General features: G+C 44.9%; 1 protein-coding gene across 11 annotated transcripts in view; it reads right to left on the bottom strand.

Moving 5' to 3' along the window:
• Positions 1-20353, bottom strand: part of LOC110538892 (homeobox protein cut-like 1) — a 256649-nt gene that overhangs the window by 111515 nt on the left and 124781 nt on the right. For all 11 annotated transcript variants that reach the window (XM_036937492.2, XM_036937496.2, XM_036937494.2 and 8 more), the window contains exon 3: positions 8149-8196. In XM_036937492.2, the coding sequence (XP_036793387.1) occupies positions 8149-8196 (48 nt within the window). The remainder of the gene's footprint in view (positions 1-8148; positions 8197-20353) is intronic.

Here is a 20353-nt window from a genome sequence, read left to right as displayed (position 1 = left end):
CCATGCACATTCTGACAGGGGAGGGCATCTGGCAACGCCGGCTGGGCGGCCTTCTGAATGATCACACAAAAACACATATATAATTGTGTGTGTGTGTGTGTGTGTGTGTGTGTGTGTGTGTGTGTCGAGCTCACAGGTATACCATAACACCTCTCTAATGATCTAGACTCTTTAGGGGTGCGGGAACAACTTAAAAATAGCATGGCATTTGCTAACCTAATGACGCTAGTAGAAGCGAGATGAAACACAAGGAAGGCTTTGGCACTGGCTTAGGGTCCAGGGGACACCGTTGGCCTCGTCTCTGTCTGTGACCTGGCCTAACCCTGTAATTGCAGAGCAAGTTTGAAGCTGTGGCTAACTGATCTAGAGTGGTGTGTGAGAGAGAGAGAGAGAGAGAGTTTGAGTGTGTTTCTTTTTGGGCTGGGTAGGAGGCATTACTGGCTTTGCAGCTTTCTTTTAAGCAGGGAATTATAGTCTGAGAGGATGGTGACTTAAGAGCATAGAGCTGGGCTTCCCAGGGAAACAGGAAACAGCTAGCTCGCGCCATCTCTGTTACCTGGGGTTGTCGTATGGGGGCCAGGTCTAAAACACTACTTGTAGGCAGCTACAGTAGTATGGATATCTAGTTCTACTAACTATCCTCATCGCTGTAGCCTAACATTACAAAAACAGGTTGATGTTTCTCTAACCTCTAGTCCAGGGTCAGATGTTTTTGTGATCCCCCTAATGCTGGAGGAGAGTATCGGGAGTTGGGTAATCTGATCCTAGATCATTTATTACGAGTGAATCTAAGATAGGATGGGCGAGCGGAGCGGCGACACAGTGATGGTCTGTGATGGCTGACACGTCGCTCTTCTGGGGCAGAGCGGGTGTCGCCTGGCATCAGCGTCAATGTCATAGGGAGATCACAGAGAGCGGGCACCACCCTGTGCCATCATCACAGTTACCCCTGTCTCTGTGTGTCGGGGGGAGGGCCACTGAAGAGAGGCTAAATCATATATGGGATGGACACCTTATTCAAGGATATGGTGGCAGAGAGGAGAGGGTTCGAGGACAGGTATGCCTTTACACAATCCCACACATATTGTATGTGAAATTCAAAAAATTATCCTCTTGAAAAAACACTTTTAATGACCTAAAAGGTTGAGGCCCTTCCCAGGCACTCCTTTTTATTGTACGCCTATGCTAACACACACACACACACACACACACACACACACACACACACACACACACACACACACACACACACACACACACACACACACACACACTGTCAGTGAGTGTTGCACTAATCCCAGCGCTGTGAGAGCTGCCAACTTCACAGCCTTCTCCCTGGGCTCCCGGTGCCCTTACGAAGAGACAGCCATCCAAAATTACACCGCAATTATGCAAAATCAGTAGTGACTTCCTGCATTTGTCCCACTCCTATGCCACTTTGTACATGTCTCTCTCTGCCACAGCCATCACGTCTCCTGAAGGTCTCTGTATCATTCGGTTGCCTGACTAGGCTTGGTGGGGCTTGAATGAGTAACACTGATTCTGTGTGACCTTAAATAAAAGAATAGCCTAACACTGCATGCTAAAGATTTACTCACATTTAAACCTCATTCCTTAGCAACTGATTTATTTCGATGCCGCTGAGTGATTCGATCTATGTTCTTCCTTCCCAATTTAATTTACGATGACAGTTTGTCATCAAGAAACGTTTTACTGCCACAGCAAATATACACTACATGATCAAAAGTATGTGGTCACCCGCTCGTCGAACATCTCATTCCAAAATCATGAGCATTTATATGGAGTTGGTCCCGCCTTTGCTGCTACAACAGCCTCCACTCTTCTGGGAAGGCTTTCCACTAGATGTTGTAACATTGCTGCAGGGACTTGCTTCCATTCAGCCACAAGAGCATTAGTTAAGTTGTGCGATTAAGCCTGTCTCACAGTCGGTGTTCCAATTCATCCCAAAGATGTTCGATGGGGTTGAGGTCAGGGCTCTGTGCAGGCCAGTCAAGTTCTTTCACATTGATTTCAGACAAACCATTTCTGTATGGACCTTGCTTTGTGCACAGGGGCATTGTCATGCTGCAACAGGAAAGGGCCTTCCCCAAACTGTTGCCACAAAAGTTGGAAGCACAGACTCGTCTAGAATGTCATTGTATGCTGTAGCGTTAAGATTTTCCGTCACTGGAACTAAAGGGCTTAGCCCGAACCATGGAAAACAGGCCCAGACCATTATTCGTCCTCCACCCAACTACACAGTTGGCACTAAGCATTGGGGCAGGTAGCATTCTCCTGGCATCCGCCATACCCAGATTCATCCCTCCAGAGAACGCATTTCAAATGCTCTAGAGTCCAATGGCGGCTAGCTTTACACAACTCTAGCCGACGCTTGGCATTGCGCAATGTGAATGTGGCTTCTCAGGCACGGAAATCCATTTCATGAAGCTCCCGACTAACAGTTCTTGCGCTGACGTTGCTTCCAGAGGCAGTTTTGAAACTCGGAAGTGAGTGTTACAACCGAGGACAGACTATTTTTATGCGCTTCAGCACTCGGTGGTCCCGTTCTGTGAGCTTGTGTGGCCTACCACTTTGCGTCTGATCCGTTGTTGCTCCTAGACGATTCCACTTCACAATAACAGCACTTACAGTTGACCGGGCAGCTCTAGCAGGGCAGAAATTTGAGAAACTGACTTGCTGGAAAGATGACATCCTATGACGGTCCCACGTTGAAAGTCACTGAGCTGTTCAGTAAGGCAATTCTACTGCTAATGTTTGTCTATAGAGATTGCATGGCTGTGTGCTCAATTTTATACACATGTCAGCAACGGGTGTGGCTGAAATAGCCAAATCCACTAACTTGAAGGGGTGTCCAAATACTTTGGTATATATAGTGTATCTGAGATACAGTGCCTTGCGAAAGTATTCGGCCCCCTTGAACTTTGCGACCTTTTGCCACATTTCAGGCTTCAAACATAAAGATATAAAAATGTATTTTTTTGTGAAGAATCAACAACAAGTGGGACACAATCATGAAGTGGAACGACATTTATTGGATATTTCAAACCTTTTTAACAAAAAAACAGAAAAATTGGGCGTGCAAAATTATTCAGCCCCCTTAAGTTAATACTTTGTAGCGCCACCTTTTGCTGCGATTACAGCTGTAAGTCGCTTGGGGTATGTCTCTATCAGTTTTGCACATCGAGAGACTGAAATTTTTTCCCATTCCTCCTTGCAAAACAGCTCGAGCTCAGTGAGGTTGGATGGAGAGCATTTGTGAACAGCAGTTTTCAGTTCTTTCCACAGATTCTCGATTGGATTCAGGTCTGGACTTTGACTTGGCCATTCTAACACCTGGATATGTTTATTTTTGAACCATTCCATTGTAGATTTTGCTTTATGTTTTGGATCATTGTCTTGTTGGAAGACAAATCTCCGTCCCAGTCTCAGGTCTTTTGCAGACTCCATCAGGTTTTCTTCCAGAATGGTCCTGTATTTGGCTCCATCCATCTTCCCATCAATTTTAACCATCTTCCCTGTCCCTGCTGAAGAAAAGCAGGCCCAAACCATGATGCTGCCACCACCATGTTTGACAGTGGGGATGGTGTGTTCAGAGTGATGAGCTGTGTTGCTTTTACGCCAAACATAACGTTTTGCATTGTTGCCAAAAAGTTCAATTTTGGTTTCATCTGACCAGAGCACCTTCTTCCAAATGTTTGGTGTGTCTCCCAGGTGGCTTGTGGCAAACTTTAAACGACACTTTTTATGGATATCTTTAAGAAATGGCTTTCTTCTTGCCACTCTTCCATAAAGGCCAGATTTGTGCAATATACGACTGATTGTTGTCCTATGGACAGAGTCTCCCACCTCAGCTGTAGATCTCTGCAGTTCATCCAGAGTGATCATGGGCCTCTTGGCTGCATCTCTGATCAGTCTTCTCCTTGTATGAGCTGAAAGTTTAGAGGGACGGCCAGGTCTTGGTAGATTTGCAGTGGTATGATACTCCTTCCATTTCAATATTATCGCTTGCACAGTGCTCCTTGGGATGTTTAAAGCTTGGGAAATCTTTTTGTATCCAAATCCAGCTTTAAACTTCTTCACAACAGTATCTCGGACCTGCCTGGTGTGTTCCTTGTTCTTCATGATGCTCTCTGCGCTTTTAACGGACCTCTGAGACTATCACAGTGCAGGTGCATTTATACAGAGACTTGATTACACACAGGTGGATTGTATTTATCATCATTAGTCATTTAGGTCAACATTGGATCATTCAGAGATCCTCACTGAACTTCTGGAGAGAGTTTGTTGCACTGAAAGTAAAGGGGCTGAATAATTTTGCACGCCCAATTTTTCAGTTTTTGATTTGTTAAAAAAGTTTGAAATATCCAATAAATGTCGTTCCACTTCATGATTGTGTCCCACTTGTTGTTGATTCTTCACAAAAAAATACAGTTTTATATCTTTATGTTTGAAGCCTGAAATGTGGCAAAAGGTCGCAAAGTTCAAGGGGGCCGAATACTTTCGAAGGCACTGTAGACTCTGAGCGGTGTCTTGGAGAAGAAGAGGTGGTCCAGGGAGAGACAGAACACTCTGGTGGCGTCACACTTCACGCTACATGCAAGGACGTGTTCCCTCAGAGGTTTTGGCGACAGTAGGGGCAGAATCAGGAGATGCCAGGAATGTGTTTGTGGGCATGCATATGTGTGTGTACGTAGACAGGGGGAGGCTACAGACGCAGCGTGGGGGTGGGTGGGGGGGGGGTATAGTAGAAAGATGCCATTGAGCTCTCCACCGCTCCCTCCCTCCCCCACCTCCCCCCTGCTGTGGTGTGTGTCCACATGGGCCTGTGGGCGCCGCATGCTGAGCTCTGTTCCCCATTGTGTTCTCATTTCCTGACAGGAAAAGAAGCGCTCGCTCATTTCACAAATAAAAAAAACTGAAAGAGATCTGGCTGCCTGGCTTGGCCCTTTCCCTAACCCTTGAGGGCTTCCAGAAGTATCTCAGACATCTCAGATATTCTAATGCACCACACGTCATGCTCTGCCTTGTAGATAATGAACAGAGGGAGCAGAAAAATAACCTTATTTCTCTTGTTCCCCCTATGGAGAGCCGAAATGCTTGTGTACTGCATCTTCTGCATCTGACAATCTGCTACTTTGAATCACACCAAGAGTATCCATTTTGTAATTTGTTTTTCTTCCTATTTAAGCAGTCCACAAATACGAGAAGATCTACAGTATATACTGAGATCTACAGTATATCGTTATCTCTCACCCAGCTGATGCTCATGGAAAACAAAGTGAAACCCTAAATTCCCGTGATGATAAGTTGGGACTTTGCGAAAGTCAGGGACTCCTCCTGTCCTTGCCAATCGTCCTATTTATTCACAGAGGAGATAAATGAAAATGGCTGCAGGAACCTCAGACTGGTGCCTGAGCCGGGCCGGTGTGACGTGGGTGATGGGTATTTTTAAACCTGGGTTGATTTAAACAGGGGCGATTACCTACGTCAATAATAGGCCTGGGGGCCCTTGCGCCAACCACAATGAACGCTAATGGGCCAGACGGGCTGCAGTGCGGTTCCGCCCTGCCTGAGAGAGGTGTACAGGGAGCCGTCTTTCCAGCCCCTTTAACTTCATGAAAGTTACATGGCGCTCCTCGCTGCTGAATTATAAAGAAATGCTTTTAGTGGCTTAAGAAGCTTCTTTACTGGGAGGCATCGGCGAGAGCCATTTTGAGATGGTTTGAGAATGACAGACATTTTAAGCAAGGCTGGGTTTACTGTACTCTATCTTCTCTCTTACTTTATTAAATCCCATCTGCGTTCTGTTTCTTATTGGGGATTTCCTGTCCAGAGGTCTATATTTCAGCCTCTATAGTAGCCACTGACCAATTACTGAGTCATGTCACGCAGTAGCAGTTAGGAGTTTTATTTAGCAGCCATATAGAGGGCAACCAAATTCTTGGGCCTCTTAGTGAGAGAGTGGGCTTTGTTTTAGAACACTTAAAAATAATAATATAAAGAGCCGACAGGAATATGAATATAATTAAGTAATGGTGACTAATTACGGTCAGGGATATGTATCTGACTGGGTGTACTGTGGCAACACAATGGTTCTTATAGATAGAGTTGGGAGACACGTGCTCATCAAGGTGATCAAAACAAACATGTGTGACAGTTTGATTTCAATACGCACTCCCAAGATTACAATGAACGGTTTCTCTGAAGGGATTTCTCTAATAATCACATTTCTCAGTGCAGTGGAATTAACTTAATATGCATCAACTTAAAAGTAATAGAATATCTTTGAGCATGCTAGCAATTTATTGTAAACACAAATAAGGTAGCAAACACCCAATCAAAAGAAAGGTGCACCACAGGGTTCCATTTTAGGGCCATTTCTTTATCAAATTGTAAAAATGTTTGTTCCACTAAGTAACACTGGATAGTACTGGTAAATCCTCCTTGAACAGGAAAATCAGAAACAGGACAGTATTCCCAGAAGAGAGATTACTCATTGGTCAGACAACTAGTGATGCTCTGTCTGTAGTCTTGACACATCATCAGGGTGAGAGTTGTCATGGACACAAGCATTACACAAGGAAGAGAGCTCCAGATATAATTTAAATGCCTGCTCCTCCGTTTATATGCAAATGTTTAGACTGAATTCAAAACATTTTATATCATGAATTAGCGAGGGAGACTCACAAACACATGTTCTGAATGTAAAATGCAATCTGACAAAGTGATAAAATCTTACTGTCCTCCATCATTACCAAATTAAATATGCACTGAGCAAGACAGGGGAAAAATTTGAAGACTGCAACACTTGCATCTGTCTCCTAAAACGGTTGACAGTTTTATGAATGCCACTTCCTTTGGACGAGAAGAATTAAAGTCCCTCAAACAAACATAAACAATTACTTGTTCGCAACTGTGACCACATCAGTACATATTCAATACAGGTTTTTCTTTATAATTGATGACAAAGATATGACAAAGATATTAAAAGTGAATTGACTCAGCCGAGGCAGGAGGCAGACCCAGCAGTAGCAGAATAGCAGTGAAGCACTCTGAGAGGAGTCAGGCTGGGCCTGTATTGATGCTCTCCATAAAGCCTCAAATCACTAAGCCCTTATTTACTGCAGGAGTGGCACTCGAGGAGGAGGAATTAAGAGATGGCGCCAGAAACACAGCTCTCACTCGCACACCCCTCCTCCCCTTTCCCGCCTCAAGTCTCACAGCTCACATTATTATCATTAAAGTCCCCTAAATCAATGCTGAAGTTACCATACTTTCGGAGAGGCGCAAGGGCTCTCAGGACAAAATGTTAAATCAGCAGGGCTGCTCTCCCCTGTGGCTGGCCTAGGCTGTCAGGGCGCATTGTCAGGGTCAGGGATTTAAACCCAGTGCAGGCATAGTGGGCATTGCGCTCCCTCATGTGAGCCCCCCCACCCTCCTCCAGACTAGAGAGTTAAAGTGCCATTGCCATCAGCCCCCCCCCCAGTCTGAACTGGCTCATTTACTTTAATCCACATACTCGTGTTCACATTTCTGAGGTAATGATACCACAACATCACACACACAGAAAGGCAGAGCCTCGGTACAGGAGACACAATAGGCAACAAGTTTCTCCCAATACGCAAGGAATGATTCAGGAGGCCAATGACATTCATTTTGGCATCAAGAGGAGCTTTGCATCAGACGATGTGACACATAATGGGGAGGTTGGGGGTGGTGAGTTATGAAACGAGAAAGGCATGTCTGCCTGGACTTTCAGATCGCAGCTCTGATCAGGAGTGGTTTGGCTGGAATCTTTTAAGGGGATGCAATTTAAACATGGCTGGGAGCTAGAGAGCCTCATAAAAGGACACAAATAATGGACTCCCCTGGCGAGGGCTCCACTGAGGTAGGGAAAGCTCCTCCAGCAGGAGAGCAGAGCAGCCAGCCAGCAGCAGTCTGGCCAGGCAGAGACAGCACATGTCAGCCTTTATGGGGTACGTCAGGGAGCCACTGTTCCCCCGCAAAAACAAAATGGCCACCATCCCTCACTACATACACATTGTACTGTAGGCTACACACAAACACATCCATAATGGATAAAGAAAGCTAGGTGTAAAATTATCTAGAGTTTTAAATAGCACTCACCTCTGCTTGGAAGCCTTTGAGCAACGGAGCTACCAGCTTTCGCAGATCCTGCAACACAAAAAGGGAAAATGATTAGCGTCTCATAACAGTGCTATTTTGTGGGAGAGTAAAACACAATACATTCCCATATGGTGAAAAATGACCAAATCCTCCATTTCCATAGTCTTTAATACCTCAGACATGGGCTTTATCACCACAGTATTGAGCTGAAACCTCTTACAAACAAACCATGTGTTTAGTTTAGAAAAGCCAGGCCCCATTTTCACTGCATTCTAAAAAAAAATCCCTGCTGTCAACTCTGATAGATGAGGCAGTGTTACCTTTTGTTCCCAGATCCGGAGCATAGAAATACGTTAAACATATGAAATTGGGGTCCTGATTTGTCAAAACCCTCCCTGAGGGTAGGCTTGTTCTCTGGGAAAAGGTGGGAAGACAAAACAGAGTATATCACCTTGTGCTACCCTTGAATGAGAGCAGAGAGGACGCTCTGTGTACCCTTTTCACTCGTACCCGTATATGGGTTGAAAATGGCAGATTTGGGGACTGATAAACAACTAAATTGGACAGTAACACAAGCTCTGGCTCTGCGCTGTTTGGGTTTGGACTGACAGCCGTTCTGAACAAAAAGTTGCCCCCACCCCACCCCCACGGCAACTTTTACACACGTTTGGTTGTCCGAGTGAGAGAAATTATGTAAATGAAGAGGACTATGCATTTTCAAATATGAGACGTTAACGATGATAACAAATACAGCTTGATGTCATACAAGCAAGCCGTGAGTCCTTCTGGGCACCTCAAACTTCCACATCATAAAACTCATGTCATTTACAGTGCCAACGTTTATGATCCCTATGTTTGATATACAGTCACAAGATGACATGGCATCATGCCCAGAAAGTTTGTCTATTGTGAAGAAACTTTGCCGCGGCACACGCACCTGAACGCACTCATGACTAATTTCTTTGCCGAACAAAATTCCAATCTGTTTCCCTGAATTGCATTGTGAAAGCCTAACACTTGTATATCCTAGTTTAGAACTTAGCTAGTCATGTCGGCAATACAATAGGCTTTCAAATGATGCCCACATGACTACCAGATTGCTATTTATAATGGATGGTTTCTGGATTGCGTAGTAACAACAGTAATTGTGTGATGGCGGGGATGCAGGGCTGTGTTCCAAACAAAACAACAAGTGTGTTTGCACTAGTTCCTCAACAAAACAGCTATGAGAGCTTAAAGAAGCACCTTATATTTGAAGACTCTTCTTTGAGTCATAAAAGTGCATTAAAATGATATGTTGCACCTACCCCACATTTCCGAGCAATATTCTTATCATGTTACCGAATGTATCCAGAGAATTTTCAGATTTAATCAACAAATGCGGCGAAAAAGTACAACAGGGAAATGTAATGTCAGGATTCAGTCTTGTGTCAGGTGAACTGTTGTGTCCTCAACTTTGGTCTAATCATTTTCCCATAGTCTCCAAACTGTTACCCTGATTATGCGTACGCATTTCATATTTCTTCTGTAAGAAACATTTACATTTAGCCCTACCCATATAGGCCAATTTCCACGAGTGTAAAGATTTAAAGGAAAAGCGTAGGGCAGGCAGCATACATTTATTTGCACATTTTCACACACACACACACACACACACACACACACACACACACATACACTCCTCCTCGTCGTGCCCTCTTTTCCCCACTGCACACATTCTGCATGACTCAGTTGTTTCTGGTTAAATTACCATTCATGCGAAAAGTAGCGACGCTACATGCAAATGTGAGCTCTGTTCATTAATGAACTTCTAAAAGCACTGTTAGGCCTGAAAAACGGGCCAACTTCAACAGCCGGCTATTTCTGTAGCATTATGTGCCTGCTTAACTTGTGAGAAACTGGGTTGAGTGTCGAATCTGCAGGCTGCGGTAGATGAAAATAAAACTAATTTGAAATGAAGTCACAAAAATAAGAAAATATAGAAGCGCTCCAATCAAAACAAACTGCTCCGTTGTTTCCGACCTTACTCAACCAATGATGAATCTCATCTTGGGCAACCAACAGTGGAGCGACTGCAACGCCTCGCCATTAAAGTATATCTGATTATGGCCAATTTCAATGTCCATTTGAACAGAGCAGGCGTGTTTGATAGTCAAATTTAATTAAATACTTCTCTGAATAAATCTCAGCTGGGCACAAAAAGGCCTTACATGAGGCCTCCCTATTGGAATGCACAGCATGCTCCAAAACAGAACTGACCACTGTAATGGAGTTAGCAGCAGCCAGTTAGTGGAGTGCATGCACCTACACTCGTGTGTACACACACACACACACACACACACACACACACACACTTCTAAATGACTGGCCCACATGAGACAAGTGGACATTTCAGTCACACTCAGGACACAGCAGAGGTGTACTCTGTGACACTAGCAAAGCACATGTATGTCCTGTGACACAATATAACCTCTGTAACCTATTACTGAAACCTTGCGTCATATATTTTAAGGTGATCAACACTACCTTGCAGGGTAGGCAAAACAACTATGAGACATTAAGAGCTTTTGAATGCCTGGGTCTCTGTCGTATCCTCTCTCCTCGTCTCACTTTCTCACACTCCATTTTGATGATGTGTTTAGGTGTGCCTCCTTTGACTGGCTGTTGTGTACACCAGTTTGCCCTCTTTCCCCCCTTTCCCTCCCTCCCCTGTTCCTCCAAGGAGCCTCTCTGTCAGACGCTGGGGGCTGGCTGACACAGGCCATGCTTTGCTGAGCTAGGCTAACGCTAAGCTAACGTTAGCTTGCGTGTTGGACTTTTCCCACTCCCGGGGAGGGAGCAGCTGGGCCTGCTAATCGCCCATCGGCACTGGCTACTGTACAGATGACATTTATGTAAGGGGCCACGTGACAAAGCGGAAACATCGCTCAACATCTGGTTTCAACATAACACTCCTGCCCTGGCCAAGAGAACTCACAAGTCTTTCTGGATCTCGACAGGGACACACGCACTCACACACACACCAAGACAATCTGCTTGAGAACTGCAAATGCAATTGTCCCGAATTTGATAGACAGACTTTCTGCATAAAACTGATCTTCACATTCTGACTGATGGATAAAAAGGCTTAATGGTAATGATCACGTGACCAATAACGGCTAGCCCAGTAAACACTGATCCTCAGGACACACGATTCACAGCAGGGGTATTCAGCCTGCAGGGGGTCCGCAAAAATATATATTTCAATTGATTCATATGTATTATTCTTTTCAATGTGTTTTTATGAATATTGCTAGAAACAGAAAATTAATTTTGAATTAAAGAAGTGAATATGTTCTTCATAAAGTCATCATTATTTCTCAACTTCTAATATTGAGCAAATTACATTAATTGGAGCTAATTACACTTGGAGTATGTAACGTTGGCTTTGAAAAAGCACCCGCGAATACCAGTCTCAGAAAGTGCCGCTGGCTGCTGGTAAGCTTTTTTGACTTAGACATACAGTGCCTTGCGAAAGTATTCGGCCCCCTTGAACTTTGCGACCTTTTGCCACATTTCAGGCTTCAAACAAAGATATAAAACTGTATTTTTTTTGTGAAGAATCAACAACAAGTGGGACACAATCATGAAGTGGAACGACATTTATTGGATATTTCAAACTTTTTTAACAAATCAAAAACTGAAAAATTGGGCGTGCAAAATTATTCAGCCCCTATACTTTCAGTGCAGCAAACTCTCTCCAGAAGTTCAGTGAGGATCTCTGAATGATCCAATGTTGACCTAAATGACTAATGATGATAAATACAATCCACCTGTGTGTAATCAAGTCTCCGTATAAATGCACCTGCACTGTGATAGTCTCAGAGGTCCGTTAAAAGCGCAGAGAGCATCATGAAGAACAAGGAACACACCAGGCAGGTCCGAGATACTGTTGTGAAGAAGTTTAAAGCCGGATTTGAATGCAAAAAGATTTCCCAAGCTTTAAACATCCCAAGGAGCACTGTGCAAGCGATAATATTGAAATGGAAGTAGTATCAGACCACTGCAAATCTACCAAGACCTGGCCGTCCCTCTAAACTTTCAGCTCATACAAGGAGAAGACTGATCAGAGATGCAGCCAAGAGGCCCATGATCACTCTGGATGAACTGCAGAGATCTACAGCTGAGGTGGGAGACTCCATAGGACAACAACCAGTCGTATATTGCACAAATCTGGCCTGTATGGAAGAGTGGCAAGAAGAAAGCCATTTCTTAAAGATATCCATAAAAAGTGTAGTTTAAAGTTTGCCACAAGCCATCTGGGAGACACACCAAACATGTGGAAGAAGGTGCTCTGGTCAGATGAAACCAAAATTGAACTTTTTGGCAACAATGCAAAACGTTATGTTTGGCGTAAAAGCAACACAGCTCATCACCCTGAACACACCATCCCCACTGTCAAACATGGTGGTGGCAGCATCATGGTTTGGGCCTGCTTTTCTTCAGGAGGGACAGGGAAGATGGTTAAAATTGATGGGAAGATGGATGGAGCCAAATACAGGACCATTCTGGAAGAAAACCTGATGCAGTCTGCAAAAGACCTGAGACTGGGACGGAGATTTGTCTTCCAACAAGACAATGATCCAAAACATAAAGCAAAATCTACAATGGAATGGTTCAAAAATAAACATATCCAGGTGTTAGAATGGCCAAGTCAAAGTCCAGACCTGAATCCAATCGAGAATCTGTGGAAAGAACTGAAAACTGCTGTTCACAAATGCTCTCCATCCAACCTCACTGAGCTCGAGCTGTTTTGCAAGGAGGAATGGGAAAAAATTTCAGTCTCTCGATGTGCAAAACTGATAGAGACATACCCCAAGCGACTTACAGCTGTAATCGCAGCAAAAGGTGGCGCTACAAAGTATTAACTTAAGGGGGCTGAATAATTTTGCACGCCCAATTTTTCAGTTTTTGATTTGTTAAAAAGGTTTGAAATATCCAATAAATGTCGTTCCACTTCATGATTGTGTCCAACTTGTTGTTGATTCTTCACAAAAAAATACAGTTTTATATCTTTATGTTTGAAGCCTGAAATGTGGCAAAAGGTCGCAAAGTTCAAGGGGGCCGAATAATTTCGCAAGGCACTGTACATTTTTGCCAAAACATGGCTAACCTTTGTTTAACCAGCTAAAAAGCTGTCATTAGCGAAAATGTGTTCGGGTTATCTTTCTAGATAATAGGCTGTTAGATTATCTCATAAAATGTAACAAAAATGTATTCGTCACACGCTTCGTAAACAACAGGTGTGGACTTAGAGTGAAGTGCTTACTTACGGGCCTTTCCCAACAACGCAGAAGAAAAGAGAAATAATAGAAAAGTAAAACATGACGGAAAAATAATCGATACACGAGGAGTAACGATAACTTGGCTATATACAAGGGATACAAGTACCAAAAGGGGTATGAGGTAATTGAGGTAGATTTGTATATAAACTATGAATAAAGTGACAGATAGTCAACAGTAGTAGCAGCGTATTGGATGAGTAAAAAAGGTTTGTGCAAAAAAGGGTCAATACAGATAGTTAAATAGTTAACCAAATAGCAAGCAGGACAAACTATTTAGCAGTCTTATGGCTTGGAGGTAGAAGCTGTTCAGGGTCCTGTTGTTCCTGACTTGGTGCATGGGTACCACTTGCCGTACAGTAGCAGAGAGAACAGTCTATGACTTGGGTGGCTGGAGTCTTTGGCAATTCTTAGGGCCTTCCTCTGACATCACCTAGTATATAGGTCCTGGATTGCAGGGAGCTCGGCCACAGTGCTGTACTGGCTCGTACGCACTGCCCTCTGTAGCGCCTTGCGGTCAAATGCCATGAAGTCAAAAATGCTCTCAATGGTGCAGCTGTAGAACCTTTTGAGGATCTGGGCCTATGCCAAAACTATTCAACCTCCTGAGAGGGTGGAGGAGTTGTCGTGCCCTCTTCACAACTGTGTTGGTGTGTTTGGTCCATGATAGATCCTTATTGATGTGTAAACCAAGGAACTTGAAGCTCTCGACCCGGTCCACTACAGCCCAGTTGATGTGAAGGAGGGCGTGCTCTGCCCTTTGTTTCCTGTAGTCCACGATCAGCCACTGTGTCTTGCTGACGTTGAGGGAGAGTTTGTTGTCCTAGTACCACACTGCCAGGTCTCTGACCTCCTCCCCTATAGACTGTCTCATCGTCATCGGTGATCAGGCCTACCCCCATCGTGTCGTCGGCAAATTCCATGACGGTGTTGCAGTCATGCGTGGCCACGCAGTCATGGGTGAAAAGAGAGTACAGGAGGGGACTAAGCACGCTCCCCTGAGGGGCCCCTGTGTTGCGGGTCAGCCTGGCGGATGTGTTGTTACCTACCCTCACCGCCTGGAGGTGTCCCATCAGGAAGTCCAGGATCCAGTTGCAGAGGGAGGTGTTTAGTCCCAGGGTCCATAGCTTTTTTGAGGAGCTTTGAGGGCACTATGGTGTTGAACACTGAGCTGTAGCGAATTAACAGCGTTCTCACGTAGGTGTTCTTTTTGTCCAAGTGGGAAAGGACAATGTAGAGTGTAATAGAGATTGTGTCATCTGTGGATCTGTTGGGGCGGTATGTGAATTGGATGTCTGGGAAGGTGTTGATGTGAGCCATAACCAGTCTTTCAAAGCATGTTATGGCTACAGATGCGAGTACCACGGGTGATAGTCATTTAGACATGTTACCTGTTTGATGGTTTTTCAGCAGGCATAGCAGGATTTCATATAAGCATCCAGGTGTCCTGCTCCTTGAAAGCAGCAGCTCTTGTCCTTAGCTCAGTGCGGATGTTGCCTGTAATCCATAGCGTCTGGTTGGGATATGTACATACGGTCAACAGTGGGGACGACATTGTTGATGCACTTTTAATGAAGCCGATGGCTAATGTGGTCAATTTCTCAATGCCATCGGATGAGTCCCAGTACATATTCCAGTCTGTGCTAGCGAAACAGTCTTGTAGCTTAGTATCCACTTCATCGGACCACTTCCATATTGTGCGCATCACTGGTACTTCCTATTTGAGTTTTTGCTAAGCAGGAATCAGGATAAGAGTTACGGTCGCCTCTAGTTGCACAGGTGACCTTACGTAAAATGGATTTCAGTTTTCGTGCATTAAAATTGCCGGCCAATAGGAGCGCTGCCTCTGGATGAGCAGTTTCTTGTTCGCTTATGGCCCTATACAGTTCGTTGAGTGCGGTCTTCGTGCTAGCAACAGTTTGAGATGGTAAATAGACAGCTACGAAAAATATAGATTAGAAAATTGGTAAATGGCATAGTCTACAGCTTATCATGAGGTATTCTAACTAAGGCGAGCAGAACCTCAACTTTTGCCCCTTGAGCTTACCCGACGCTGCTGTTCTGTCCTGCCGACGCTTTGAAAAACCAGCAAGAATATTATCCATGTCCTTGTTCAGCAACATTTTAGAGAAATATAAGATAATACAGTTCTTCAGGTTCCGTTGATAGGATAGTCTTGAATGGAGCTCGTCCAGTTTGTTCTCCCACGATTGTATATTCGCAATAGAACAGAGGATAGAGGCAGTTTATTTACTCGCTGCTGTTGTTTCATCAGGGTGCCCGTAAGTCGGCCTCTATATTATCTATATTGTTATTATATTAGGTCCTGGTCCGGGGTGAGCAGTATGTCCTGCGCCGCCGACTCATTAAAGTAGAAATCTTTATCCAAATCGAGGTAAGAAATCACGGCTCTGAAGTCCAGAAGCTCTTTTTGTCATAGAAAACGACGACAGAAACATTATTTACCAAAAAAGTTAAGATCAGTGCAAAATAAAAAATAGCAAGTTTGGTCAGGAGCCTGTAAAACAGCCTCTGTACATTCCAGCACCATTCTCTGAGAAGAAGGGGGTCAAAATAATGAAATACTATCTACCAAATATATTCATTTTAAGATGTTGATTACTTCTCCTTTCCAAACACTTAATAAGGGTTGTTATGGTGGTGGCACTGGAAATATATATATTTTTTAATGATATGGTATACGCCATGTAGATGATGCTGTTTGATCAGGCCAGAAGAGACAGCAGGGTGAGGTATGCCAATGTATATGGAGACGAATGAAGTAGGGATGGCAGTTAAACCTGTAGGCAGCATACAGTACGCAGGCAGGGTAGTATGGTAAATAGCTCCAGAGAGCACAAGAGAGGAGTAAACAGCAGGGCTTCCCCTCTCTCTACACCACCAGGGAGCTCCCCGTCCTGGAAACCAGCCCAGAACTCCAGGGAAGCAAGCCTGCAGGTCCACACACACACACACACACACACACACACACACACACACACACACACACGTCTCAGCTAGCTGGAGGGAGCAGCGGGAGAGAGTGAGAGGAGGAAATAAAGAGGGTGAGGAGTGTAAGGGAGGAGAAGAGAGGAAGAGGATGAGAGTCTGATACAGAAATGAGTTGATGAGCTTTACTTCAAACATGGCGGCCATCACCTAACCTTTCCTCAGGGATCCCTCTATTGGCTGCCACCATTTAACCAAATATAATCTAAGCACAACGGTCACATGAACACGGTTTCTTCTAGGCCTGCCTTTCTTTCCCCCAGTGACAGTCCAGGACATAGACAATGGCTTCTTTTCATATTCAGCTTTTAAGTAACCCTCTCTCCTCTTTTAATAGTCGACCCACTGAGTGGCTCTCGTTTCGTGTTTGAGTGCACTGGACCTGTGCGGTCATTGTTCAATGAAATAAGCAGCGTACAGTGGAGACCCTCAGGGTGTACTACTCGGGCCAACTAGCTCTCATCTCCACGCATCCCAGCTCTCCAGTATAGAGGTTACGCTACAGCATTAGTCTACGTCATGAAGAGGAGAGAGAAAGCGCCTGGGTTTAGAAACAGCATTTGCGTCATTTATGTTTTTTTTGTTGCCTGTGTTGAGGGTTTCAAACGAGGTCACTTGTTTTGTACAGAGAGCATAAAATGGTATTTGAACTGAAGTGAGAAATAGGGAAATAGAATGTCTATTCCTTGAGGGTGGAGAGCTGCTCTCCCTCCATTTCTCCCTTTTATTTTTTTCCCCTCGCGGTCCCTACCACGGGGTTAATCTCGGTTAACCCAGAACTAAAGTCCTGCGTCACTGGTCAGCTTCTCGATTAAGTTCTGGATCCATATGTGGTAAGAGAAGAGATGCTAGAATGATGAGTGGAACAGGAACCCTCTTTCTTTGTCAGTGAAGGGCAACTAGGCGAATGTCCCCTCCCCTTCCGAAATTCCAAAGATGCTAACACCTGCGAAATCGGGATTTGTCCAAATAACTAATGCTGCTCGTTATCCCACACACCCCATTCCTTACCGACAGATTCCATGGTCCCAGTTATGTTTACGTAGATCTGTCAATCTATGTCAATCCGTTAAAAATGGGGTTAGCACCATGGATGGATTTCTCTCTCTCCCTCCCTCCCTCTTTCCACCACTCCGTCCTTTTGCCACTGGGTCACTGTTGCACCATGGCAAGAGTTCTCTCTCTTTCCCCCACCCTCAGCCACTGGGTCTGTAAGCCAAGTGGCTGCTTGCCAAGCCTCACACTGGCTGTGGCCTGGCCTGGCTGAGGCTAACCCCCGTGTCTGGGCTACAGGCTGGCTACAGGGGGCAGACGAGTCAGCGGTCAGGGGCAAGGGGGCTCATGACTCAGCCAATGCCCTGCACATCAGTGCCCACGAGAGAGGGTCCTGCCAGCCCTGACATGACAGAGGGCAAGAAGAGGAAAGACAAGAGGATGAGGCAACGAATGAAAGAGGGAAGGGAGGGAGAGCGAGCGAGTGAGTGAAAGAGGGATTGAGATAGACTGAAGATGAAATGGAAAAGGGGGGAAATGAATGAGTACACAGTGAAAGAGTTGGACGAAACATCCTTTACATGTCTCTTTCCTCAGAGACCTCTCAGCTTAAACAATCTCCCACTTATGCCAATGGCCAGCACCCCCCCACCACACACACATACAGCATCTTTAATGCAGGGCCGTGAATGGAGGGGGGTTGTGTTGGTTGGTTCCAGAGAAATTATGGCGTGAATAATTCATGACTGACGAGGCTTTCTCCTCAGGCGGCGTCTGGCGCTCCCTGCTCTCTATTCGTACCAGTGTGGGCCCGGCTCTCTCTCCCTATCTCTTTTCCCTACCTTCCTCACCATTGTGTACGACTCAAACATCATTAAGCTTGCTGACGACACGAAGTTGGTAGACTTGATCACTGACATAAGACAGCCTATAGGGAAGAGGTCAGAGACCTCGTGTCCACATCACTAAGGATCTATCATGGTCCACACACCCCAACACAGTCGTGAAGAGGGCATGACAATGCCTCTTCCCCCTCAGGAGGCTTTTGTCATGGGCCCTCAGATCCTGAAAAAGTTATACAGCTGCACCATTGAGAGCAACATGACTAGCTGCATCCGCTTGGTACGGAAACTGCTTGGCATCCGACTCTAAGGTGCAATAGAGGCTAGTGCGTACGGCCCACTACATCACTGGGGCCAAGCTTCTTGCTATCCAGGACCACTATACCAGGCGGTCTCAAAGGAAGGTCCTAAACATAGTCAGTCCAGCCACCCAAGTCGTAGATTGTTCTCCCTCTTACCACACGGCAAGTGGTACTTATGCACCAATTCTGGAACCAACAGGACCCTGAATAGCTTCTACTTACAAGCCATAAGACTGCTAAATAGTTAGTTATATAGTTAACCAAAAAGCTACCCGGACTGTCTGCCTTGACTCTTTTTGCATACACTTTTTTGACTCATCACATACAGTGGAGCAAAAAAGTATTTAGTCAGCCACCAATTGTGCAAGTTCTCCCACTTAAAAAGATGAGAGAGGCCTGTAATTTTCATGACAGACAAAATGAGAAAAAAAATCCAGAAAATCACATTTTTAATGAATTTATTTGCAAAATATGGTGGAAAATAAGTATTTGGTCAAAAACAAAAGTTTATCTCAATACTTTGTTATATACCCTTTGTTGGCAATGACAGAGGTCAAACGTTTTCTGTAAGTCTTCACAAGGTTTTCACACACTGTTGCTGGTATTTTGGCCCATTCCTCCATGCAGAGCTCCTCTAGAACAGTGATGTTTTGGGGCTGTTGCTGGGCAACACGGACTTTCAACTCCCTCCAAAGATTCTCTATGGGGTTGAGATCTGGAGACTGGCTAGGCCACTCCAGGACCTTGAAATGCTTCTTACGAAGCCACTCCTTCGTTGCCCGGGCGGTGTGTTTGGGATCATTGTCATGCTGAAAGACCCAGCCACGTTTAATCTTCAATGCCCTTGCTGATGGAAGGAGGTTTTCACTCAAAATCTCACGATACATGGCCCCATTCATTCTTTCCTTTACATGGATCAGTCGTCCTGGTCCCTTTGCAGAAAAACAGCCGCAAAGCATGATGTTTCCACCCCCATGCTTCACAGTAGGTATGGTGTTCTTTGGATGCAACTCAGCATTCTTTGTCCTCCAAACACGACGAGTTGAGTTTTTACCAAAAAGTTATATTTTGGTTTCATCTGACAATATGACATTCTCCCAATCTTCTTCTGGATCATCCCAATGCTCTCTAGCAAACTTCAGACGGGCCTGGACATGTACTGGCTTAAGCAGGGGGACACGTCTGGCACTGCAGGATTTGAGTCCCTGGCGGCGTAGTGTGTTACTGATGGTAGGCTTTGTTACTTTGGTCCCAGCTCTCTGCAGGTCATTCACTAGGTCCCCACGTGTGGTTCTGGGATTTTTGCTCACCGTTCTTGTGATAATTTTGACCCCACGGGGTGAGATCTTGCGTGGAGCCCTAGATCGAGGGAGATTATCAGTGGTCTTGTATGTCTTCCATTTCCTAATAATTGCTCCCACAGTTGATTTCTTCAAACCAAGCTGCTTACCTATTGCAGATTCAGTCTTCCCAGACTGGTGCAGGTCTACAATTTTGTTTCTGGTGTCCTTTGACAGCTCTTTGGTCTTGGCCATAGTGGAGTTTGGAGTGTGACTGTTTGAGGTTGTGGACAGGTGTCTGTTATACTGATAACAAGTTCAAACAGGTGTCATTAATACAGGTAACGAGTGGAGGACAGAGGAGCCTCTTAAAAGAAGACGTTACAGGTCTGTGAGCGCCAGAAATCTTGCTTGTTTGTAGGTGACAACATACTTATTTCCCACCATAATTTGCAAAT

This window comes from Oncorhynchus mykiss, chromosome 12 (assembly GCF_057628025.1).
Source record: "Oncorhynchus mykiss isolate SJ-2025 chromosome 12, ASM5762802v1, whole genome shotgun sequence".
Taxonomy (NCBI): Eukaryota; Metazoa; Chordata; class Actinopteri; order Salmoniformes; family Salmonidae; genus Oncorhynchus; species Oncorhynchus mykiss.
This window is presented reverse-complemented; position numbering and strand designations above follow the sequence as displayed.